General features: G+C 41.7%; 1 protein-coding gene across 3 annotated transcripts in view; it reads left to right on the top strand.

Moving 5' to 3' along the window:
- Positions 1 to 26,892, top strand: part of ARID5B (AT-rich interaction domain 5B) — a 113,371-nt gene that overhangs the window by 68,509 nt on the left and 17,970 nt on the right. For 2 of the 3 annotated variants that reach the window (XM_065843526.2, XM_065843525.2), the window contains 4 exons: positions 10,140 to 10,252; positions 16,697 to 16,901; positions 19,222 to 19,274; positions 26,506 to 26,603. In XM_065843526.2, coding sequence (XP_065699598.1) covers positions 10,140 to 10,252; positions 16,697 to 16,901; positions 19,222 to 19,274; positions 26,506 to 26,603 — 469 coding nt within the window. Of the gene's footprint in view, positions 1 to 8,530; positions 8,652 to 10,139; positions 10,253 to 16,696; positions 16,902 to 19,221; positions 19,275 to 26,505; positions 26,604 to 26,892 lie in introns of those variants that run through there. The other variant, XM_071811678.1, reaches the window with a different exon arrangement.

The raw sequence follows: 26,892 nt of genomic DNA, 5'->3' as shown, positions 1-26,892 counted from the left end.
TGGTGCTGCCCAAGCACAAGGTGTTTCGTGATATGACAATTTCTTTGTTCGGAGCTTGAATGCTTCTTTCCCGCTAGTGACAGAGGGAGTCATGCTGGCTTGGTCGTGTTCGATGCTTAATACAGGCTCAGCCTCAAAATGTGAATAGCCCCAGTGAGGTCATCAGAGGTCTTTGCATGCTTCAGGTCTTTACAAGTCAGGCATGTACTTTGCTGAATCAAGACTACAGCTCCTCGTGTGCCTTGTCCTGCACAGCACAGTGCTTTGCTGTATTTGACCCTATACTCAAGCAGTTTCTCACCCGAAGAACCAGTGAGTCATCTAATCTGGTATGAACCCCAAGTAGTGGCTCATCGGCCAAAATTACCGGCAAACGCTTTCATCCAGTTCGCCACCTTTTTTCTGAAGGAGAAGGGAAACAGCTGTTTGAGCAAGGACCACAGCCAGACAGCTGGACGCCGGCTCGGTGCAGCCAGCCAGGCTGCTGCGGCCGCCCGCAGCGGCAACGCTCTCCTGGCCGGACCCGGCCCTCGCCGTGGCTGACAGAGACCCTCAAATTGCAGGCTTTTCTTCCTGCACCATGCACACCGACTTGTGTCTGGCTCAGGTTTTTCCTAAAATGTCTTCTGAAAGCTGGTCATATATGTGCCTTTTGCATTCGGGCATTAGATCACGTCTGTGTGCTGCAGTGCCCAGGCATGCCTGGTTGTGCCTCCTCGCTTCTGAGCACCACTCGTATTACCTGGTGAAGTCACTTCTCAGTCATTTGTGCTCAAACAGCTTGAATTGTTCAGACCTCCCTCTTGAAGGCAGACCTCTCTTTGACCGCAGCGTCTTCCGGCCAGGGTATATTTAATTTCCAGCGGGGGGTGGCCTGTGAAGTGCCACCCTTGACTTGGCCAGTGGGACCTGGAGTCCTTGCTCACAGGTTTCATGCTGGAGCTGTACTGAAGAGCTTGCATGGTCTGTTTTTCCTTCTGATTACTCGTTTGTATGACTCAGTGTTAGCATTGTGCCAGTCCTTGTGTCAGTGTGAATGTTACTGTTGGGGACCTTATATTTATTTCACTGACAAAAATGTTGAATGCTAGCAAGGCTAAGAGCAACCCCTGTGGAATCCCACCAGAAATATTTTCATTTAATAGAAATTCCCCACTGATGCCTGCTTTTAACTCTATCATTTAGCCAGTTCTTAATCCATTTAATATATGCTCGAATAAAATCATGTAGTGCTGTTTTTTAATCAAAGTGTTATCTAGTATTAAATCAGTTGTCTTAAAGAAATGCAGGTACGTTCCCTGTGTGCAGCTAGTTTCTCTAACCAAGCTTGTAGTTTCAAGTTATAAAATAAGGTGCTTTGTTTGTTTTTCTTTTTTTGTTGTTTTAAGATCTGGTTTGTGTAAAACCAAGTCAATTGACTGGCTTTAATTATATTCTTTTGCAAGCATATCATCTGGCTTCTTTGCAAAAATGGAACAAATATTTACCAAACACCTCTGCTTCTTTCGAATTATTAATAGCAATCCTGTCATCTGTAAGCAGTGATAGACCTACACTGGATTTTTTTATTATTATTATTTTAATTTGCTCTAAGGTCTCCTTGAATGTCCATATTTCTCAGGCATAGATTTTTCTTTGAAGTCTTCAGCTTCCCTTTTCAATTTACCACACTTTATAATTTCTAACACATGAATAGATTCCGTCTAAAAACAAACAACTCCAAACTTTTTCCATGTTTTTTAAACCCATGGTAGTCAGCAGGACATAAAGAAGCCCAGATCGAGGAAAAGTCTTAGCTTCCAACCATGCTGAAATGAAGAAAACAAGACTCCAAGCCTCGTCCTGAAGCTTGTCCCATCTTCCATGGAAACGAAAAACATTCAATTTTTGGCATAACTGGCCAGCCTGGTATTTGCAATGCCTGTGACTTTTCTATTAAAAGCAATGCTAGTCTGAACTGAAATCCATGAAAAATACCACCTTTTTGCTTTTTTCAGAGATTGTCTGGTCAGGAGGGGGGTCAAAACAACAGTCTGCAGCAAGTCATATGTCTCCACATTAATCCACACAAGGAAGTGTCTGTTTCACTTATTTCCAAATGAGGAATGTTTTCTTTAGAGAGGTAGCAAATTGATTTTCCCCACATGGAGCATGGGATATCTCATTTCCAAAACAAAACTTTCAGAAATGGCTGCACAAGTCTGCTCTTTCTCCATGTGCGTTAGAAAGCAGCGTGGATCCTCAGTGTTCCCTGCAAGGTTGTTTGCTGCTGCACTCTGGAGTTTCCAGGTCAGGTCTGACATGTTCAGTTATAAAGAAAGAAATAAACAAGTGTTTATTAAAATAGTTTTAGTATTGAAATTGTTTTCTCCTCAGCCTGACTAAGCAAGAGGTGTGTGTGTGTGTGTTGTGGAGAGGCTGTGTCAGAGCTCTTGTTGTTGGTAGGTGCTCATCCCTGACTTCCAAAGGTGTACTTAGACTTTCTGGCCCTTTGGTGCAGTACCAGGTTGGTTGCAATTTGCTTCTGTTAACCAGCTCTGCTCATTGTGCCTGGGCAATAAATGCCACAGGCCCTCCTTGGACCCTGTTCCCAGGAGGCAGATGCTTTTAAATAAACTTTGAGGGGTGAAAGGAAAATAAATGAAATGTAAGATACTGAACTCAGGATGTGGAAAAGGGAATGAGGTGAAGGAGAGAAAACAAAGAGATGGAGGTGATGAGGAAATTGAGGGAGCAGCTGGGACTCCAGAACAGTATGTGAGATTAACTAACCTTTGAACAGTTTTTGGGATCGTGCTTAAATATAGTGATATGCTTTTCTTAACTGTCAGATATTGCAGAATGCCAGAAGCCCCCTAGAGGGGTAGGTGTTAAAACCGTTAAAACTGTTAACTTTCTATTCATTACGTTTTAGAAGGTGCAACATGTAAGCATATTTTTCAGCCAAGAGCTAACTTTTGCGGGGCTGTTCTAGGGGTGTCCCCAGCAACCAGCTATTTGCCACCTGCCAGCGGGCATGGTCAGTTCTGGATTTACTGGAGATCTGGGACCATTCTGCTCACTTTGACTTCGGTTGGGCATCTCCATATGCCACGTCCAGCTTCTGCTTGGCACCTGAATCATGGTGATCTGTGATCTGACACATCCTGCTGTTTCCACCTGCCTAAGAGGGAAAGTCTCCAAGTTTGTTTTATATCTACTGATGGTTTTGCAGCTTAGGGCCAAGCAACTTCTTGCACCTTCCAGTGCTCCACCTTAATCCCGGTTTTGTGATTACCTCCCTCTGGTGAATTCCCACCTCTCAGGTTTAGAGCTCACCTGACTTTTAAGCCTACCCTAAACATAGACCCAGGTCTTCCACTGGCCCTTCTTTGCCAGTGGTCCTGGACATTTTTACAAGCTCAGTTGAGTTTTTTGTGTTGTCATACTGTTGCAGTTGGCAAAAATGCTGTTGTTCCTTCCTTTTCCTTCATCCTTGCACAGGATAGGAACACAGTCACAAAACCAACAGGCAGCCAGAATCTGGTTGGCAGTGTAAGTTTTAAGTGCATTAGCAATGCTAAGCAGCTATCCCAGCACGTTCCTCAGTGAAATATGGCAATGACCATCCTTCCTTTCCCTTTTTTCTCCCCCACCTCCCCACCCCCTTTTGAAGTGTTTCTGAGAAACTGGAGTACCCGCAAGCCAGAATCAAAAATAATATCAGGAAATAGTTATGTAGATCAGAGAAGCCTGGGAAAGGCAAGAACTTTGATCGTGGGCATTACAATTGCTTAGATGTTCTCTAGAATAAGTAATGTTGAGTGAGCAAGAAAAAGGTACATGTTTTAGGCATGAGTACAGTACTGTTTACTTACATGGTTTGTTGAGCAGCCAGCAAGGTCCAAGGTTATTTTGGACTCAGCATGAGTAAGTGATCCAGGTATGACAAATGAGGTAATGCATTCCAGGCTCATTAAAAACTCTTGGCTACACCACTGATTTTGACAGAGTGCCAACGTAGCTTGACCTCAGCTGTGTGAAGGCCACTATTTTTTTAACACCCTTCCTACAACAACACATCTTTTACATCAGCCAAAATATGTGTATCTAGAGAACAGTGCTGTGGGGAGGGTTGAACTCATTGGACTTCCAATGATAATCAGACTCCTAAAAAAAAGATAATTCTACTGTAACTAACCTGTTAAAGTCAGGTACCCCAAAAATACAGCTGTTGTCTCTTATTTGTGCATCTGGGGGTGGCTGTGTGTACATAGTACGTTGCATTCTCAGCATGGACATGGCTCAAGCGAGGATGACTTGATAACAGGGAGATATTAAGTCCAGCAATCGTTTCCCCTTCCTGTGGTAAAGAAGGTGGCTGGTGGAGGTGCTGTCTGCTTGTGGCAGCCTACGCTTTTCCACCATATGTAGTGTTTAATCACAGCTGACCTCAGCAGCTCTCATTCTCGGGTGCTTCTCTTTCCCCTGCATAAAACCTGCCGTCCTCGGGTTTAACCCCGAGCTGGGAGTTATACGAGGTGGCAAGGCTTGGAGATGCTCCTGTTTTCCTGTGTCCTGCTGAGCAGAGAGTATCCCTAGAAGCCGAGCAGCTGAGGGTGGTAGTGGCAGGAGAGCAGTGACCACAACCTTGGGAATTTTCTGAGTGGGTGGGCAGCGTAGTCGTCTCCTGATCACCTGCAATATCCTGATGCTTGCACAGGCTGATGAGAGAGCTGGACGGGAAGATGTAATTTATAAACAATGATGCTGTTTCATGGCTTCATGAACAGAGAAGACCTGTGGCTTTGAGGAAACCTCTAGCTAGTGTGAGCAGCATTAACCCTGAGCTCCTCTCTTTTCTGTGGGGCTGTCTTGCTTTATGGGTCGGAGCCTGCTACTGAGCTTATCTCCAATACCTGGTCTTTAATTCTCTGTTGCAGGTGCCTCTGGATTCTCCTTGTTTGATTATGGTGGTCCACAGCTCACAAGAACAGGCTTTGGGATCACCAGGTTACCTTCTTCCTGGGGTACATTTCAGTCAGCAAATATTTGCCAGTCTACATTTACAGACAATCTAACTCGCTGTGCCATGCAAAACACGGGGTTTGCTTTTAACCTCTCAGGTGTGAGGGTTTGTAATAAAAACATGCAGGGCATTGCTGGTGTTTTGTCACTGCAGAGCTTAACCACGGTTTGGGGGGAAGAAGGCAAGGTACAAGAAGAAAAGTGTTTAAATCTTAATCTCACATTACTGAGGGCACTTACGTTACATCAGGGACTAAATACTTTTGGGTTTTTTTAAAGGCAGGTGTGCATGTAAGTGAGGATTTGCACAGAGGAGGTGGCAGTGGCAGCTTCTGCACCTCACCTTCCCTTTCACTTGCTGCTTATGAAGACCATGGCTGTGTGCTCCTGCTTTTGCTCTCCTGAAGGTGCTTCTAGACAGACCAAAGGGTATTGGGAAGGAGCTCAGCATGGCTGTGGCCAGGGAAAGTTGTGTGATTCCAAAGGAGATCTCAGGCTCCCTGTCTCCCTCTCTCACTCCACGGCCACAGGTACAAGCTGTTCCCTCTTGTCTTTTCTCCTGCCCAGTCTTTTGTCCCACTCAGTCCCAAGTTCACCTTTCATGGTCCTCCGACAAATGCTGATCCCTCATGTCAAATAGCAAGCAGCAATCTGTGTGTGATTTGCGGTGATTACCTATTTCCAGACAACACCCAGGGACCCTTTCAAACATGGAGTAGAAGAAAACATTCCTGTCTCTGTTCAGATTCCTATAAATAATTTTCTTATGCCTGAGAATTCACAATCGAGATGGCAATAAGACGTATTCCAGAATGGGAAGAGTTGTTAAGATATGGTTGTCATCATGGCTTGTGTAACTGTTGATATTTGTGACATATCCATTTCACACGCTTTCACTTAATCAGGAGCACTTCTGCCACCAAGTAGTAGTCAGCTGAAGAACAAAGTCCACACCACATGCATCCTAGTTAATAATCACACCTTTTGTTCTTTACAGTTACAAATGCTTGCACTTGAATTAGGTCTTCGTTCATGTTGGATTCTGGTTTGGTTCCTCACGAAACCCCACGTTACAGCCTCAGCCTCAGTGGTGCGGGCGGTGGTGGGTGCATTGCGGGGCCAGCCAGGTTGGTGGGCTCAGAGGGAAAAAAAGAAGCAACACAACGTGCTGGTATAAAACTGGCATCCAAGGAGTGCTGAAATGTCCTTCTTAACTCCTTTTGATGGGTATAGGTAGCAGGCACAATGGCAATATTTATGGTAAAGATAACCAGCCCAAGGTGGGGAGCCCTCATGCTCCTCCAGCTCTCAAAACATGAGGAGAGTTGGCTTATAATGTGTGCGTTCTGGAACTGCTTGTGTTCTACCTGGTCATACCTGAAACACGTGCCTGGATTCAGCAGGTGAAGTGGCTTTCCCTGCTAGGCTCTAGATTGCTATTGCACCTGCAGATTTTGCAGGGAAGACAATTTCTTGTGCATTGCCATTTTCGAAATGAGCTTGCCTTTTGTGATGACTGGCAAACTTGGGATGAGCTGTAATCTCAAGAAGAGGCTCCTTGAGTCAGCAAGGCACAGGCCCGTGCGAGCTTCAGGTGGATGAATGCCCTTTCACTGCCAGAGGTCTGAACTCGGAGATTTGGGTCATTTCTGTTGTACCAGCTGTACCTCTCTGCCTATAGCCCTTCTGTCCATCCCTGCGTTGAGCAGCAGCAGCAGCTCTGCTCTCCCGGGGTGTTGTCACCTGCAGATTGCAGGAGTGCGGGTGTTCTGGTTTGCATCCCAAAACTTGAGCACGCAGGGCACCTATGCTGTGCTAATATCCGTCCTTTGAGTCACACCCAAGTAGAGGCAAAACAGTTCCCAACAGCCCACCAAGGCTCCCAGTGGACATACCAGTAGCTGAGTTTTCCCTCTTTTAGGTAACATCAGGATGGAGGAAGAAAGGAAGGAAGGGGGAAAAGAAATGACAAAAGCAAACATTGTCAAAGACATGGGAAAGCAAGTATTTAAACCAGTAGCATGTCCTATCTCTCATATGTCAGTTTCAGGCACTGAGACCAAAGAGGTGGCAAATAAATACAAACTTTTTTCTGTACTTATTTATTCACTTTTTCTTTAATTTGCTTTGCTTATGTTCTCACCTTCTGGGAAGTTACAAGTTATCAAGTCTCATTACCACAAACACTTTGAGAAAATGTATTTGAAAGCCATGTGCACAAACATGAAGAAATTGAGTTGTTTCAGATATTCTCAGGTAGTCATGCCAGAAGTCCTTTTCCACCGGAAAGCACAAAAAACCATGGGATATTCACTTAGCTGTCCAGTACATATTGAACACCCAATGTCATCAGGAAAACTGACTGGGACTAGTCCACAACGTGTGTGTAAAATTGCTTTAAAATAATTATGAATAACAAATGCAAAAAATCTGCAGTGTGCTCATGAATATGTCATAAATGAAACAAAAGATGGAAAGAGTTAAAACAAATATGTGACTTGTAAATTATTCCTTTGGTCCTAGTCGTGTTTCCTAGCTCCAGAGAATAAAAGGGATATGGCTGAAGTATAAATAATCTTCAAATAATGCATTTATTTGTAACGATTTAGGGAGCAAATGTTAATGGCTTTGTTTCAAGTGTGACTGGAACTATTTCAAATGTTTCCTCTTATGGAGCAGATACCAGAGGCAGGGACCTTCTCTTCTGGTATTAATTCCAATTGCTGCTTTCTTGTTAATTGTACGTCTGATCTGGAATGGCTTAAAGTGCTTTAAAGTCACCCGGTGCTGTGTGCGGGACAGTCCCTGTGTGTGCTGCACAGAGACCTTCCCGCTGCGGCTCCCGAGCCACGGGCAGAATGTAAATACCCCGTTTCGTGGTGGGTTAGTGCCAGCGCTGCCCTGGAAGGCTCCAAGTCAAACAGTGTTTATATGCAAGCTCAATATACCTGGAATTCAGGAACAAATGCCTTCTTGCTTTTAAAGCTTTTAGCAAAACATGAGGAGTGCTTTATAGTGTGATACAAAGTACAGTGCCAAAACCCGGGATAACAAGTATGGTTGGAAAACATTGAGACTTGAACTAGTTTGTTTATTAAAAAAAAGAAAAAGCAATTCACAAGCAAGTGTATTTGGTCTCAGCTGAACCACATCTCTCTCCGGCCATTTCTCAGACCAGGTCAGGGACCCATTCATCTGAAGGCTGATGTTTTAATGCCAGCATAATACATTGAGGGAACATTTCTGTTTTCTTCATCACCTTTTTAAATAAGGCGCAACCAGTGGGGCTAACGGTGGTCAAGGACTTGTCCGTCCCATTGCAGAGGCGTGCACAAACCAGTAAGTGCTGGGAAGGCATCAAAGGCGGCGGGTTGAGCGGGGTTTATAACTGGGACCAGGGCTGGCAGCTGGATCCTGGGAGCTCGTCCCACGCTCCCGCCGAGCCGCTTGTTTCTCTTCAGATGAGTAATGGAGCGGCAGGGGGAGGGGAGTTGTAAGCACGGAGCAAATACTCTCAGTGTTCATTTTGTGTAAGACTGACATCCACACCAAGTCGAGACTTCCAGCGACGTAGTGTGCAGTCACATGCTGTCGCATTCATGAGTACAGATATAAATCAGGCAGATGTTTGTCGACTGGAATGGGTAATAATTTCTTTCTCTCTTTGTTTGATTTTGCATGTTAGCCTCAGATGACAATTTCAGAATTGCTTTCTGCAGTACTTTTCAATAAGCAGAATGTGCTTCACTGGAGATAGATGGAGATATTTCTATAGGGAGATAAACATATTTTTATATAGACACAATTATAGACTTACACACATACGCACATGCATATATATTTATATTTACTGTGTGCCAGTGCTGGGGGAAGAAAAAGGATGTATCTTTTGGACTTTTGGTTTTAAACCCATGGCTTTTCTTTTTCTCTGAACAGACCAAATATGACACTGTTACTCAAACTATAAAATCAAATTAACACCCTTTATTGTGTTTGCAAACTAATTAAAATGTAAAATGTCCTGAAACCACTGGCTTGCTGTGTGACAAATGTAAGATTAGAAACAATTAGAAGGCACTCAAGAGGTTTGTGGTGTTTGGATTTCTGACGTTGTTCTAATCATCCCTTTAAGTAATGAAAACAATGGTTACCTAGAAATTAAAGGTTTAAAGGAAATTATCTTCTTCAGTACAGTCATTAGTTAATAATTGTTTATCATTTTAAATGTTGCCATAGTAGTTGGAGGCTGATTTTTAAATCTGAAAGCAGGCAGGACACGTAATAATGAGCAAACATCTGCTTCATCTATTATTTCTATATGTGATCATAATTTATGTTGTAAAACCACTATTGAAAGATGAGTCTGATGTTTTTTATGATGATCCATATCCCATTCTACGTATGGCTCAGCACAGTTAGTATTTAGTCACTGTGTTATTTCAGAGCTGTTTTATCTTAAGAATTGGACAAAACTGAAAGTGATTCATGTTAATTTATATGTGTGGTATGTAACCCTTATGAAACAATCAATCACTTATTTCAGTACTTGTCAACTTCCAGAACTAGTTGTTAAGGGGTTTTTTGATCCATTTCAGGACTTGAGGGTAATTTTTTTTAAAAAAAAAACTTTTTAGAAGAGCTTTGACAAGAATGACAGGATATATAAACAGTTCTTGGAGCTGCAAGGACTTTAATATTTCAGAACATTTCCAAAACCAGATGTTTCCCAAAGTTGGAAATAGTAGTTAGTACTCTTACTTGAATATTAGAAATAATAATTGCAGCAGGCTGATTAATGCAAAGTTACCTATAAATATTCTATTTTGATCTTTTTTTTGTACCATGGAGAAATATTTGTGCTTTCTCTCTGAGTCCTTTGGAGACCAGTGTTTGTCTTTTTATTAATTAGTTATGCAAAAGTAGAATAGATTAGCCTTGGGGGAATATTCTATAGAAACATATAGTGTGTCAAGATGTAACCTGTGGAGGATGGGAGTCTCGTAATAAGCATTTACTGTAGACAGATTTGTACATTTCTGTGATTGATTGTAGTGGAGTTATTTATTGTGCTTTCAGCTGTTAAGAAGCCAGTATAAGACAATGTGCTCAAATTGTTCTCCATTAATTTTCAGCGCCAAATCTTAAAGGCAGACCGCGCAAAAAGAAGCCTTGCCCACAGAGAAGAGATTCATTAAATGGCATTAAGGATTCCAACAATAATTCTGAAAGCAAAGCTGTTGCCAAGGTAAATCACTTAATAATACTCTTTTCAGTACACTCTCCTTTTTTAGGTACAGCCCTGCCTTTGTTTCCCAGCATGCTGTTTCAAATTTAGAATGTAACTTATTTTCTTGAGGAGATAAATGTAATTTTTTCAGTAGTTTTATTCTTCACTTTAAATCGTGGCTGTGTTCAAAGTTACCAGCAACTATAATCACCTAACAACCTAATGCTATCAGCTTGTTGGTAACTGGTAGTGCTTAAGCTTTCTTGGCATCTAGTGTTAGTTTTCACATTCTGTGACACACAAACATAGTTTGTGACAGTATCTTTGAATTAAAAATAAACCTGGGAGCAGCTCACCCTGTTACAATGTACTTCTAAATATAAGTTTGAAGATAAACAGACTATGAAACAAGAGCCGCTTCAGTAATGGTTTCTAAGAAGCACACACAAACGGCATTACCCCAGTGTTAAGATATTGACTTTTTTTTAATTAAAAAAAAAAATTGTGTATATATATATATATATATATATATAAAGGCAGAAATTCAGTACGAAATTAAAACTAAATCTGGGCTGTTTCTTTAATTCTTAGTGCTGAGCTGCATGTTCCAGGGTTTGTTGAATAGTGCTTGCTTTTACAGAGTCGTCTGTATGTGCTGCAGTGCTTAGCCCATACTGCAAGTAAAAATTGGATCATTGATTTGTGTTTATAGACTTAATCTTTTAGATATTTATGGGTTTGTATATTTTGCTTAAAATATTTTAAAATCGAGTTTCTGTAGTGTGATTTATATCGTATTTTCTATGTTGTCTGTGTGGTTTTAAATAGGAATTTGGTTTTCTCTTTAAAAAAAAAGGGCAGCACAAATGGCTTCTTTCAGGGTGATTTAATTTGAAACTGTAAGATGTGAAGACGGAAAATTACTTAGAGCAGTACTTGTAGATTTTTATCTGAGGCAGAACTCTGTCACTGTGATACTTTTGAGCTAAACAGGTTTGCATAGACTGAATTTTTAGGCCAACTCCTCCTGAATCCATTGTTTCAATAAATTAGATGGATGTGTATCTGAGAAACACTTCCATTGTTGTGACCATCTCTTTAGGAAATACAGTGGATCTATAGATCCGTTTGCATTGGTATTGTTGTAGGCAGTGAATGTCCTGGGAGATTAGGAGGTTAAAGAGGTCAAGTGGAAGTGTTCTGCTCTCAGTTTCTCAGAGGAAGGCAAATTAAATTCCACCTCCTCCTCCTCCCTAGGAGTTCAGTTAAAATTGTGCCTTCTGTTGACGATTAAAGAGGCTGAAGTTCATGATGAAGCTCTGCCCTTAAGTCACTGTTTCTTTTCTTTCTATGCCCTATTGTGCTTGGTTGGAGTCTGTACTATCGTGTTAGACAGGCATGGTTGGAGCCTGGTGTGTTGAGTTGCGGGGTCCTGCCAGACACTATAGAGTTTGCCTGAATATTTTTGCTCTGTGGAAGAACGTGCAAAATCCATGGTGTGAAAATGTCTCAATTTGCCTCAGTTTCCCCCTCCCCCAACCCGTTTTCATATTAAATGTTACCAGCAAACTGCTGCATGGACCGTGTTGTCAGAGCATCCAGGACTGTAGCATGAGTAGTTCTGCCTCTTCAGCACCTGATATATAGGTATTAGATAATTAAAAACAGCAGTTACACTTCATACCAAATTGTTTATCCTCCCTGTTTATATTTGGGTTCACCCTTCTAGTCAAATGGGAGGATATTTCAGATAAGAAGTAATTCTGCCTATTTATCTAGTCATACTGTGCTCATCATTGTGCAGATATTAATAGCATTAATTATCTTGGCCAGCTTAATTTCATTATAAATAATAGACATGCTCATGATATAATGTCCTTGCATGTAGTCACACTGACTTCACCATTGCTCTTCACATCAATCTGCATCTCAGGGCTGTGGATATACTTTAATAAGAGGAGGACAGTGAATCAGAAACCCTCTGCAGCAGAAGTATTGCACTTTATACAGATCCTTCTGGGAAAGGAGGGAAAGAGTGTTTGGGGAAGGGGAGAATGGAGATCCACCTATAGTCTTCCGATTGTTGGGTACAGTTGAGATGTTAAATCATCATCTCAGGTTCCATGTTCGTCTTCACGATTAGTTTTTCTCCTCTGTCCGTACTCCATCTCCAATTAATGCTGACAACGGGTCCGTGGAGAGCGGGGTTGAACACTGCTAGTGTAAACAGGACAAATCCACTTCTGTCAGATGCTGAAACATTTTGGCAGCGGTCCTGGCCGTATTCCTGTTCCAGCTAAAATCCCTTTTGACCAGAAGTTCTGCAGCTTTTGTCCTCAGACCGTGGCACCTGGTGTCTGGTAGCAGCCTCATTTCTTGGGAGGTAGGGTGACAGCTCTGATGGAGACACGGTGGCGGTACAGTTTGGGTTGGAAAATGGCAGAAGTGGCATTCTGAAGACTGAGGGTTTGAGCCTGTCCAGGCCAATGGAAGCCACGTGGTTGTCATGACTTGCTGAATTTCATGTTCCCAGCTGCCAGTGACTAGAAAGCTTTGTACCTTCTTACATCTTAGTTCTCATTAGGCTTGTTTACCTTGAACCATGAGCAGATCGTTTTGTGGGCTTTTACTGTTACCTGACACAGAAGAGCGTTTGGTTGGGTAGGAGCAACTCTGAATAAATTCCGGTGTAGGTGGCTTGTTAAAAATAGAGCGATAGCATGACAGACGATGTTGTCCTGGACCTGCAGGTGCTGCCAGGGGAAGCTGGTCTTTTGTGAACCATCTCTTGCTTTTGATGTCCTTGCTGGTCACTGCATCCATTTTAGTACCTCCTGGGGAAGATCCCGGGGGGTTCCTTCCCAGGCCGGGAATGTTAAAATCACAAGAATACGAGACCTACTGAGGCAGGATCAGCTCTCCTGGAGAGACACATCTTCTCTCCAAACACTCCCAGGACTCTGGAAGCTTTCATACTTCACGTGTCATCAGTGCTGGACACGCTTTTGGGACTTGTAGGCTCCAATGCGAGACTCGTCGTACCTGCTTCAAGCTCCCAAAGAGTGTTCCCATCCAAAGTGTGCAGAAGTGCACTGTAGAGCTTCTTAGAACTGGCCGATCTGACCATTTTGAAGAACTGAAAGGATTAAATTGTTAAACACAGAAATTGTCCCCAAATGAATCTACTCATTACATCTCCTAGTACAAATGCTAAAGGAACTCTCTCACTTCATTTGTACAGCAAGATCTGGGAAATTAGTTTAAAAGTTACCAGGATATGCTCTTCTTGTGGCCACAGGTGGCCCGGCGTGTTCTTCAGACCTAGAGATTTATTCTGAGTGCCTCAGCCATTATCTGACGGAAACTCTAAAATGCAGGTCTGCGGTGGTGTGTGACCTCTGGCAGGAGAAGACAGACGCACAGGGGTACCCGCGAGTGTTCACTGGCCATTTGGTCCTGGATCATACACCCCTGATGGAACGCACAGTAGGAGGTGGTCAGATGTTCCCAGAGCCCATCTCAGAACACCCCCAACTTATCCACGCCGCAGCGCTGGGTTGCCTGTTGGGGCCTTAGCCCTGTGTCCCTTTGGAGGCCTCACACTGAGGCTGCAATGAAAGAGCTTCAACTCCTCCTGTAGAAATCAAACTCTTCCTTTGTAATGGAGTTGTTCAGGCTTCACGAGCAGACCAGAAAAGAGAGCAGAGCCAAGCAAAACTCTGTGTTCAGGATGTTCCTCCAGTCCTTGCCCTCTAGGAGGATTCAAAATTATGTTTTGAGAGAGAAAGGTGGTTTGTGGTGCCTGTTGCAAATCTGGCATTGCTGTCACTGACTTTTATATGTTTATACTGGATTTACACCAGTGTTACCCAGAATGGCATTTGTCCCTTTTGGTTCTCGTGAATCATTGATCATGGCATTCATCCATATGTCCTGTCAGACAGTGGGGAGGTTCCATAAGTGAGGCTTGTGCCTCGAACCCTGAGCAGATGAAGCAGTGCAACCTTCATCAAAGCTTTGTTGAACTTGACATTGCTTGGAGTCCATCTGTTGCATTTTGACACCTCTGAGTTCCACAGGTGCTTTGACCTCAGTTCACTGTACCCGGGAGAGAAGGAGGTTGTGTGTTAACATGGGTTTTTTCACTCCTGGTGGCTTTTTAATGTCTTTTTTTTTGTTTCCTTTCATCTCCTTGGGAATAGCATCTCTTGCCATTAGTTCGCTTGCATTGTAGTGAGCTTTGATTTCATTTAGCATCCACACCCAGGCTGTCTTTGCAAATATTGGTCTGAGTTGTCTAGCTTGAAAAAGGAAAATCCATTAAAAAGATGATTGATTGATTGATTGTTTGATTGACTGACTTGACTTAGCCAAGTGGGTGACAAACTGAAGAACTGTTCCCAGGTCCAGTGAACTTGTTCCAAGTTTTCACTTGCAACAAATTTGCAGCTCAAATTAAGAATCCTAAGTTTATTGAGAATGGACTCATAGTGGGAGTGCTAACCCAGTCTTTGGTATAGCATTGAAAACTGTGACAATGTAATCTAAACTTTATTAAGTGGAAGCTGTTAAATAATTTTGTGAGGAGCCAAAGTAAAAAAGTCAAGGGATTACAGTTCTGAACTGAAAAGTGGATGAGGAAATCCAAAGTTCATTTAATAGGAAAAAAATCCCATTAGCTCCATTGAGTTTTGGATGAAACCCAGGATCTTTACAGAAGTTTAATCAACGAGCACATCTATTGCTAAAAGGCAAAGCATGGTGTCTTGTGCCGTAGGAAGACAATACCTCTTCGAACCACACAAACAGAGAGTATCGAGCAGTGCAGCAGACAAGCTTACCAGCAAGTGATCAAGGAAAATCCCACAGGAAATCTGTTCCCCAGTCCCTGCGGCATTACCTCGGAGGAGCGAGCCTGTACCATGCAGTGACCACCAGGAGGATTTATCAGCAGCATCCATTACCTTGGAGAATCATGGCCACTTCTCCCCTCTGGTTAGGAGCCAGTGTTGCTTTGTCCAGTATCTGTGGAAAGCTATGGAGGCAGCTGACCTTAAGTCAGTGCTTTCTGCAAAGTTAATACCGTGGAGGAGTATAAAAGATTTTGCTTTTCCTGAGCCTGAACACAGGGCAGCTTTATTGAGATAAAATAAACATATCATAGTCTTTCCAATGAGATGTTTGTTTACAAGCATTTACGCAATGCTCTTCATAGCACTTACTTCCAAAATATCAACAAGTACCCAGGAAGCATCCAGTTTGGAAGTGGGGAGAGTGAACAAGAGTCAGTGACTTACTTGGCTATGAGCTCCTGCCTTCCTGTTCAGCGAGATACCCTGCTCTCCTCTGCTGTCCTCCTAAAATACCAAACTCTGGCTCTTGCACTTCCCCTGCTCCCCCTGGGAGCACAAAAGACATGTCTTGGATGGGGCATGGAGCAGCACTCAAAAGCATTGGAGGGACAGTGCAAACCCAAAATATGTGTAACTATCTCCGCTGCTCTGTATTAGAGGACTTCCAGTATTTCAGTGGAAATGTATCAGTCCTGTCTTGGTCGTGGAGGGCTTTTAAACGTCAGTTTGCAAGGTGCGGCTATTTGTTTTTTGTATACATAAACTATGCGAGTGCTGGAGTTGTAATTTGCTCGATTCAGTGAGAGGATTATCTTCAGGAGGACTGCAGGATTAAGCCGCTCTCACTGGACATTTTTCCCCATGTTTGAATACTGATGAGAGGTAAAGCAGTTCCAATTTGTTGATGTCCTGACTGGCACGGGGCTGCCGGGCGGCTGATGGGAGAACTGGAGCTCTGGGAGTCGCGTGCACTGGGGCTGCCGGCGTCTGTCGGGGAAGGTTCCGGCTACCAGCCTCTTCCTTCTGCTAAATACTAGGGGCTGTGCTTAAGTTTAAGCAGATGCTCAGCCCCACTTAAGTCCGTGCTACAGCAGAGCCTCCGATCTGCCTGGGTAAGGCTTGCCAAGGTTTGCATCTATTTTGGTGGGCCAAAGGAAAGAAAAATGTGTCGTTTCAGAGCTGGCTGCTCAGGCATTCCTGGAAGGGGCTGAGCACCCTCAGCTCCAAGGGTTGTCTACGGGAGTTGACAATGCTCAGTGTCAATCCTGGAACGAAGGTTATTATTAGACTTGCTAATGGCAAGTGTATGTGAGAGATGGGAGCTGTCTGTGACATAGCAATGTATAGTCATAAAAATGCAGATCTGCAGAGCATTACCAATGGGTTATAATGATTTAAAGATGTGGCTATTTAAAAATGTTGTGACTAAGATTCAGAACAAGACATTTAGCTCTATAAATAGCTTCCTTTGTTTCCCCTCAAACACAGTTGCATGGTTTGGCCTCCATTTTTTTTTTCAACAATCCATTCTACTTAGGAGAGGGTTTTTACTCCTTAAGTGAAAATTAAAGGTTACCCAGATCTGATATGACATCTTTTCTTTTCCCAGGTAAAATGTGAGGCTAAGTCAGCTTTGCCCAAACCCAAGAGTAACAACAGCAACTGTAAAAAAGGCTCAAGTGAGGATAAATCAAAGATTGCCGTAGGTGAAGAATGCAGAGCTGATGAGCAGGCTTTCCTTGTGGCTCTTTATAAATACATGAAAGAAAGGAAAACACCAATTGAACGAATACCCTATTTAGGTTTTAAGCAGAGTAAGTATCCTTTTTCTCACTTTCTTGTTGGCATTTTAGAATGGTTTGGCTTCTCTAGAGAAAGCATTTGCACACAAAGTCTATTTTAAAGCCTTACGGTTGGGGGGGACCACGTTTATATCTACACATTTTCCAGTCCAGGCATTTCACTGTCTTATGCCTAGATTTGCATCTCTTCCTTCTGGGGTAGTTGCTGCCAGATATTTATAGGTTTAAATCCACTGATTATGACTAGAAATAGGCATGTTGAAAACTCTCTAGTTTTCTGTTTTGTAAATCTGCAGTGTCTGTAATGCCTTTCTTCTGAGTTAATAATATGACGTATCTTTATTGTGCCCAGATGTTCTTTATGAAAGGACAAATATTAAAGGAAGACATTTAAAAGTGGTCAAGAAAGGCACAAAAGCTATCGTATTTTTAAGCCCCAAAATGTGTTTATAGATAATAAATTACTGTGGAGAATATAAAACCAGACTGTATCTATTTAATGCAGAATGCAATGTTTAGAATTGGTTTGGCATGTACAGTTTGTAATGCCACAATCTGTAAAGCAATTGTATGTGGGGAAGATACAGTTGTAACTAAATTTTACATAAATATTGCAGCGCAATGTAGATCTTTCTGTTACCAACAAAAGCTGTAAATGGGGGTACTTTTCCTTCTTATCTATAGATTGTAGGATACTTTATTTCCTTAAAGGGAAAACTCTATGCATTGAAATATTATTTACTCTAATTTCTCTCCCAGATTAAAACCATGTGTTATTTTGATGAAGAATGTCAAACCTGTATGTTTTACATAACAATTTACATACCTAATAGCAATTGGCACTGATTGCAACAGGCCTCCAGCAGCCATTATAAACTTATATAACTCCGAATGATTACAGTGTTTGTCTGAAAACTGGCTGCTTGGAATGGAAGTAAAATTAATGTACTATGAACAACTTCGTTGCATTATGCATTGATTCAGATTAAATCAAGGCCTAAGCAAAGCTCTTGATAGCTTTGAAACAGTACAAGGTTCAATGAGGCTTTCAGAACGTTTTGTGTTGAAGAGAGGATTTTTTTCCCCCCTCTGTTTTATTCTTCATTCCCTCAAGCATGGGGTCAGGGTGGGCTTGAAAGACAAGCTAAAGTATTCTTTCTAAAATTCCCCACCGAGGGGAGGGCCCTCTGCTAACATTTAGCTGAAATACACGGAAAGTTCCTTGGCATTCACTATAAATTAGGGGCCTGATCCGGGAAATACCGAAATACCAGGAGTAAATGCGCTGAGAAGAACAGAAATGTTTGCAAGACGAGGCTCTGTATTTGTCCAGCGAGACTCGTGCAAACACTGCCAATATAAGTAGGTTGGTGGGAAGCAGGAGTACGAACACTACAACAGAGCATCCCCCACACAGGAAGAGATCCCGTCCGTGGTCCACAGCCTAATCGCTGAGTCTGACCTGAAATATTGGTAGCACATCTAAGGGGAATCACTGTTTGTTGGTGGAATAGTGCATACACCTTTCATAGAGCTAAGACATCAATTTTTCTTCTGGCAATAAAAAATAAAATAATAAAATAGAAGTGAGACACCAGCAGCAAGCAGTGGCCCCATGGGACTGTGGGCCAGGATGAGAAGCACATGAGAGAAGTTCTCTAGGAAGAAACAAGCGTCTCCCAACACATCTTTGGAATTGAGTTTTCTCTCCAACCCCACAGCTGTGGGCAAGGCACAACCACCCATGCCATAATTATTATGGCAGTTCTCATTTGTGCTGCCTCTGGGTTCATTCACACAGGACCCGTTAGAATGCAGCGTATTGTTTATTGATTATGGAGGCCATTATCAGAGCTACAGTAAATACTGGATATTGTTGTTTAATCGATAGGCTTTCTCTGTGAGCCAGTGTGTGGCTCATGCTTGCTTCCTAATGAAATCGGTATTAAACAAATAATTAAAAGCAACATTCTTCCCAATGAGTAATTTTTGTTATCAAAGTTATGGAAACATGCAACAGTCATTACACGTTGCCTCTTATCAGCAAAGTCAAATGAGCCCATTACCTTTGTCTCAGTGTATTTTTCCAGTCCTGTTAAGGAATCTAAGTGTGTTCTCTTTTATGTAATTAAAAATATATAGAGAGTATGGGTTAATATTTACTCTTCAGATTATGTAAATACTTATTTAGAAAATGTTTCACAGGAGCTTTTTGAGGGGCTGTGAGCTTTTTTTCTCTATTTTTCTTATTTAAAAACTGTTTAATTTACATTTCTTTGAAATATGTTGGTTAATGCAATGCTTATCTAAATACTTATTGTCCCTCTAACAGTTAACCTTTGGACTATGTTTCAAGCTGCTCAAAAACTGGGAGGATATGAAACAGTAAGTGTTTAAGTAACTTAAATGAAATAATTGTGCAATCTAACTTTTCCCTGTTAGAAAAAAAACGTAAAAGCAAACAATCATTTGCTGCATTTTAGGCTAGCTGTACACATTGTGAGTTTATTGGGCCGTTCTTGGAAATGGTCCCAATTAGTTCCAGGTTTGGCAAAATTGTAAACTTGCCGTAAAAACTACAAGTGGAAAACATATGTAACTCTTCCCTGTCAAGGAAATTAGTTGGGTCTGTAATTTTTTCCCATGTTGAGAAAGGGCTATTATTGTACAACAAGCCAAGATTGCATAAAAGAAATTTCACTTGGCAACATCCCTGACATCTGTTCATGTCTAATATGGGAAATGTATTAAAGGCTTTCAAAAGTAATCAGCATTGTCCATTAAAGAATAGTATGCTGCAGTATCTTCTCTTATTCCAAGTGTAAAAGATCTTTATTAGACAAGGGTCAGTACCACATAAACAGGAAGTTATCAAAGTAATTCAGAGAAGTCTCTGACACTTTTTATCAGCTAACTGTATCTGACAAGAGCAGTTTATTTTTAGCTCACAGGAAAATTTGATGGCCATGGATTTTACAGCATGTATTTTGAACCAATAAAATACTAGAGCAACAAACTTAGATTAAAATCTTGAAATGAGAAGAAAGAGCTGCATTAATATGGCACATCAAGATGACATCTGTAATAAAAACCAATTGACATAGGAAGATGTCGTCATTGGAAATATTTTCTTTGCACACAATGATCAGATTAAGTTGTTCAGTTCCTGCCACAGTTGGATGAAAGAAATTATTTTTGCTTTGTTTACGAAGTAATCTGGGACATATCTGTGCTGTAGAGAAATGACAAGAAGAAATGCACTATCGAGAAACTGAAAGTCGTTTGAACCAAAATACCAAACTCACTGTTTTCCTTCCATACAATGCAGCGTATTGTTCTGCAGCTCAGCAGCCCGGTTGGTTAGCATGGGTGTGGCTGGGTTTTTGCGAAACACAAAATCTGACATTCTGAGCAAAAATATATGCTTGATTTGGCTTTTATTGTTCCTCTATCTTTCATTAATCAGCACATACCATGCTTACGTACAGAGGTGTGTGTAGGTGTGCTCATGGGTATGTATGAATGAATAACTACCATAGATGGATCATTACAGCAATTATGAGCCAACAGTAATTGCCATGAGTTGTAAAGTGCAACGAAAATGAGGGCTGAAATCTTGAACTTGATCCAGAGCACAAGGGAAGGCCAGGAGGGAGAGTGGTGTGTTCGGAGTGCTCAGGGAGTCGGCTGATTTTCACAGCGGTTCAGATCTGCTCGAAGGGACCGAGTGTAGAAGCAGGGATGCCAAAGTGGTGGCTGGCCTGAGAGCGCTGAGTTTTAGTGCCAGAATGAAGGGGAAAGGGATGGTTTCAACGATACTGGAGAAGATGAACCTCTGTGCCTGGGGCAGAGCAGGAATAGGATGGTGACTTGGTGACCAGGGAGCCAGGTCTACCAACAGGAGCCGAAACGAGGAGCAGAGGGGAAGGATCACTTGTGTGAGAAAGTCATCCAGAGTAGCATCAGTCCACCTTTCTCTCAAAGCTCCTGTCCTTTTCTCAGTGACAGAAGTTCTCTGTTATTTAGGGGCTTTTGTTACCTTTGATGAAAATGTACCAGGGATGCCTATTCTTCATAGAGAATAAACCAGGCAACAGCTTACTGGTCAGCAAACAGCAAGGCCAGCGTAGCTCACAGCCTCTAGCATACGTGGAGCCCAGCTTTGTTTGAGAGTGACCCTGGCTGAAGTGATGGGCCTGATCTGTTCATATGACATGAGCGGTGTCTGTGCTCTCTGCAGAAGAGCTGAAGTTGTGAGGAGCATTGTGATGCAGTTTAAGTCATAGGTGGAGCATGAGGTTTCCTGACCTCATTCTCTTCTGTTAACAGTCTTGTCCTCAATATGGACCTCTCTTTGCTTTACATTCCCTGACTGTGAAACTGATAGCTGTTGCAATACTTTGACCTGTGCACACTCCAATTTTTATTATTTTATGGCCAATTGATACTCCTTGAGTTTGCCAGCCTGCATTTTTTGTATATATTTTCAAGCATTGCGGAAGGGCTTTTGTGTTTGATTCTTGTTTCACTTTTCAGCAAGGCAGTGAACGACTGGACTGACATGGACCTCAGTGTCAGTTCCAGAATCTTAGGCCGGTCTGCTTAGATGTAGAAATTTTGAGTGAGTGCTGTAATTCAGTAACAACGGGAATCTGCCACTCACACATCCAGTACCAATATCTATTGATGATGAGAAGTCATGTGCAGAGCAAAGGCATTCTCGAACCTACCCTGATAAACAGACATTTGTCTGTATGGATCCTTCCATCAGACTTGAATGAGTCATTTGTCTGTTATAAGGGCTTCAACATCTTCAACTTGTAAAATTTCACAAGTCTCTGGTTTGCACTTTGAGATAGAAATGGGTCTTTTCACTTCCACGTATTGTAAATAAAATAATATTTAAAGTAGATATTTGGCTTCAGTATATGAGAGCCGTTTTATAAACAGGAAACAAAAGATTGGTTAAAATTACATATGGGAACTTGGAGTGGTCAGATGACTAGTTTTTTACTACCAACTGTAGACACCTTCACAGTTAAAACAGTTGCAAACTTTATGTATCTCTATTTAGCAGAACAGTGATAGTCAGCTCATTTTCAATTTCATCCCCTGCCCTATCCACCTGGTCCCTGTATAGATGTTTCAATGAGGCTTTAAAAACATATCTGAGAAACAAGCAGAGATTATGTACGGTGTTTTCCAGCTTGCACCCAGATTCACAGAACAGTGCAAGACCTCTGAGTCCAGCCCTGTCAGTCAACAATCTAAAAGTAAATGAAAAGAAGGATTGGATTTGAGATGCAGAGAAATCTGTCTGACTTTATTATCATGTATATCCATGGAATGGACCTAGTGGGGCCTGACAGACAGTATTACCTGTACATATGGGATATATATACCGCATATCTAGTAGTGTCAAGCCATGATTGTGTGTGATATGTCATACTTAAGGGCTCTCCAGTTAGAGTACTTGTGAGGGTCATTTCTTATCTGTCCGCTATCTGTTTGATTACTAATTCTTAGTTAGTTGTCATCTGTAACTGTAGTACCACACTCCCATGTACTTCTTGTTGGACATAATACAGGCTTAATAAAAAGAGCAACCTGTACAAATTGGTTTAAGTCCTTAACAGATGAAGCCGTTTCTTTGGAATTGGTGGGATCGTGTTTCTCTTAAACAAAGATATATGAAATGAGCATCTTTGTTACTAGTAATAGGAGAGTGCGTTGGAAAGCACTCTCTGTAGCAGACCTTCACAATATGAATGATTTAAAATGTCCTCAAGTCTCCGGATGAAATATAAAACAATGTCACCTTCTAGGGGGCTCAGCTGCAGTGGCATTTAACAGCCATTGCCTGGAATTTTCTCAGTCACCCTAAGTCAGGTGAGTAAGAGGTGCAGATGTTTGTAGATGGAAAGCTTCCAGGACTTAGCTAAACAGTTGTTCTTGGCAAGTCATGAAGTGGCATTTTTCCTTTTGAGCCAACACAAAAGGAATGCCTTGACATGTTTGCAGAGGGCTGTGGTGTTGAATGGACCCTACCTGGAGATGTCTTAGAAAGATAAGGAGGGTAAAAAGAAAATTAGGTGGAGTTTAACCTTTGGCGTGTAGCAGCTTAAATTTTGCCGAAGGTCGGTGGGATCCCATTTAGTTGCTGCCTCCTGGAAGCAACAATAAAGTGCTTTGGTTTTTAAAAATTAGTGATAGACACGTAGAGCAGTCCTGCGTCTGGGCAGGCCCAAGGAAACTGATATGTCAGTGGAATGCACAGCTACCTGGGTTTGTTTCATACAGAGCTAATACCCAGAGCTCTGTTTTGAAGAGTGTTGTGACCGTCACATACCATCACCAGAAAACCTCACATTAGATTTGCAGCAGGAGATAAGCAAGAAGCCTTTTCATGAGGAAGGGAGCTGGGACTGCAGTGCAGGAGTCCTTAAGATTTCTCAAAGCAGAAGACACCATTAAAAGCATGTGTATAAACAGTCCTCTACTTTAATAGATAAGATAATTGCTTTTATTTGGCTGTTCTTGAGTACCAGTCACTGCCTAATACTGTGCTTGTAGGAACCAGATCAGATCTGCTCTCAGGTCCCTGGCCAGACCAGTCTCTTGCTTAACTCCAAATTCTGCTGATTGGGAAAGATGTCATGGAGGTTTTCAAAGCTTCTGGCTTCCAGTGGGCCCAGCTCTAGGACTGTGAAGCTCTAGGTTGGAGGGAGCAAATTGTGGGAGAGCTCTGCAAACCAGAAGACTGCTTTAAAACTAAAACCAGGATTGGAATGGGAAGCTGTCAGAGGTGAGATGGGCCTGTGCAAATGCCTTGATTAATAGGTGAGCTTGGAGCATCCTGCACTTACAAAAATGTGGCAGGCACTGGGAGGGATGTATATACTGGTAGGAATAGGAAAAAACAAATCAGAGAACCAAAGCAGCAAAGGTTCCTTGTCTTCTCTATGTTTGGTACTATGGTAGGTCAACTTATATCAGGAAACTGAAACTGAATTAATCAGAAGTGTGAAATGAAAGTGTTCAGGCCACTTGTTAAAGCTTTTGAAAGGTCTTAGTTGCCTTATGCCACTATAGCTCCATGCCCTTAAAAAAATCAGTGCTTTGCTCCTTAATGTTTGTGGGAAATTCCATGTCCAGGAAGCTAAAATAATTTACCATTATCTGTCTTTCTGTTCCTCATGTGCCCTGGTCATGAATGTGTTACTAACTGGGAGCACATATGAGCCCTTTCAGACCTAAAATCGCTGTGTGAAAGCAGCCAGGACAGGCATTTTTGGTAGGATCAGCAACCATAAGCAGAGCATTGCCAAGCACTGCCCTTTCCTGGCTCCTCGGGAAGTTCATCATCCCTGAGGTGGCCAGGAGGGACTTGTATGAGACTAGAAAGCTGTCCTTGAGTTGGACATGGCTAGCGTGAGCATCCAGCTTGAGCAGTGCTGCCCAGCAGGATTGCTGGGACGTTTCCACAGAGCAGCATTTTATTCAAATTGTTTAAGGTTGTACTTTATCTGTTACTTCAGTCCTTTGAAGTTTATTAAGCATAAAAAACTAAACTTTCCAGAGCAGGGGGAGACTCAACCCCAGGCTTTGTTAGAATAACAGTTGTTTCAGGGAATGTCAAATTTAAACTTAGCTCTGTATGTGGGAGGGCACAGCTCTGCTAATTGCCAAGGAGTTCTGGTCCATTGCAGAGGCAGAATTGGTTAAAGCTGGGCAAATGTTTGTGTAAATGCTATTTTTCTAAGCAGCCTAGAGGAGACACCAAAACTGCTCCAGTGGTTTCAAAGAGATTGCCTTTTCCCCTTGAAGATAGTCACATTAACTGATATTCCAGCTTGAGTATCAACTCTTGCCTTAGCTCGTGGTTAATGAGACTTGGGCTCAAAGGTTCCCAGGACGAGAGGCAGGTTCCTGCTCCTCCACAGCAGAGTACTTTGTCCAGCCCTTTTTGGAACTTTCAGGTTGCAGAAAGAGCATTTCTTCATATTCGTGGGAGGTGATGTTCTTTATGGCTTATTGGGATTCCAGTTCCACCTATTATTGTTACTAAAGGACTTGAAGAAGTGTTGGGTAGCCTGGGGAAGAGACAGCATAAGAACTTAAACAAAACAGACCTTCTCCTTGTAATTAACCTCTCCTCAGATGAGTGTTTGATCTGTATTTGTATTTAAATACTTTGTTTGTGCAGAATTTATCCCTGAATTGCAGCCTCTCTCTTGTGCCTCTTGTGGTCTTTGGGTTGGTTACAGAAGACAGAAAATAAAATTAGTCAATGCAGTCAGTACATTTTGCTTTAAATAAGTTTTAGGATAAAATACTCCCCCTTTTTTTAAGTATCTATAGGTGTAAACTATGTACAGGTACTAACGGTGAGTTGGAGGTGTTGATGTTTTCTAAGGAGAACTGTACAAGCAAAATACACTTGAAAAAGTGATAATATTATCCAATGATAAGTCTCAACCCATTCTTTTGGCTTTGGAGAATAATTTTTACAAAGGAAGGGTTTTCCTTTTCTATTGAGTGAAAAAGAAACACCTCTCACCCCGTAATATTTAATGACAGTACCTATCTCCTCTTGTTTAGATTAAAATTACTGGCCTCAGATTGCAAGTTGTAATATTTGTTTTCTTCTGATTGCTGCCTTTAGCTCCTCAGCAAACGCCATTGACTGCTCTGTGGGTAACTCCAAAGAAACCTCCAGGGCTGAATGTATTAAAATCCACAGCATTCCACAGAAAATGATAAAATTCTCCCCAAATTGACCCCACAATTTTCCACTGTTTTTCTTTATGAGCTGCAGGCAAAAGAGGGTGATCTGTTGTGCTTGTCCTATTCCTGTTTTTCTTCCTGTTTTAAATATAGCAAAATATATAAAATAATGAAACAATTCAGAAACAATTCTTTTGCCAGGTCTTCCATCTGTTATTCTGTATAATCCTAATTTCTGTACAAAAAACCAGAACCATGGTATGCAACTCAATATGTTACAAGATGTTTATTTTCATCAGCGTGGTCCAATAAAGTACATAGCTCAAATATTAACATTGGAGCGTGTTAAGATTTCATTACTATTTGATCTGTGTATTTTACTGACATAAATGGGTAAAAATAAACAGCTTGTAACATACAGAGTTACGGACTATGCTTTTGTGGATTTGCAGAATTCTGTGGTGGATTTGGGTTTCACAGCGGATTTATTTTCTCTAATTCAGTTAAAATAACTATGTAATCATTATTTGTGCTGAGTATGGTTTTAGCTTCATTTTCATAATTCACCGTGGGATTTGTCTGCATAACTTCTGATGGTTAATGACCCTGTATTGATTGAGATTTTCTTTTATGGGGCTGTATTGCTTGTGACTTGATAATGAATTAGTCAGATCACTCCATTTTAGAGGGAAACAAAATACATAGTGTTAACTTACCAGAAAAAAAGACACCCAGAGCTCTGTGCACTCTATATATTCTGTAGGGGCTTTTATAGTGCTTGTAGTACATGCTGTTCTGAAAGTGTCACACATGCATTTGTTGTTGTGAACTCAAATGCTGTAGAATCTGTAAAGATGCAAGATTAAATTTTCCATTGCCATTTTTACAGATAACAGCCCGTCGACAATGGAAACATATTTATGATGAATTAGGTGGTAACCCTGGAAGCACAAGTGCTGCTACATGTACTCGCAGACATTATGAAAGGTAAGATAACAAATCTGAAATGCTTGTTTAATAATGAAAAAATTAATTTGGAGAGCCTTCAAAGCGTTTTATGAAGAATTAGAGAAAGAGAGAGAGAGGGAGGCTTCTTAAAGATATAGCGAATATTCCCCCAGCAGTTTACTCAGATAATCTATTGTCATTTAAACCAGAGTGTATGTCTCCAGTGACTAAATAAATAAAACAAGCATCTGATTTTTCTTTGGTACGTATCTTAATTTTTACAACAGCTTTCCGGTTAAAGAAGCTGAAAAATTGAGCAAAACGTACT

Source organism: Patagioenas fasciata, chromosome 8 (assembly GCF_037038585.1).
Source record: "Patagioenas fasciata isolate bPatFas1 chromosome 8, bPatFas1.hap1, whole genome shotgun sequence".
In the NCBI taxonomy this organism is placed as follows: Eukaryota; Metazoa; Chordata; class Aves; order Columbiformes; family Columbidae; genus Patagioenas; species Patagioenas fasciata.
This window is presented reverse-complemented; position numbering and strand designations above follow the sequence as displayed.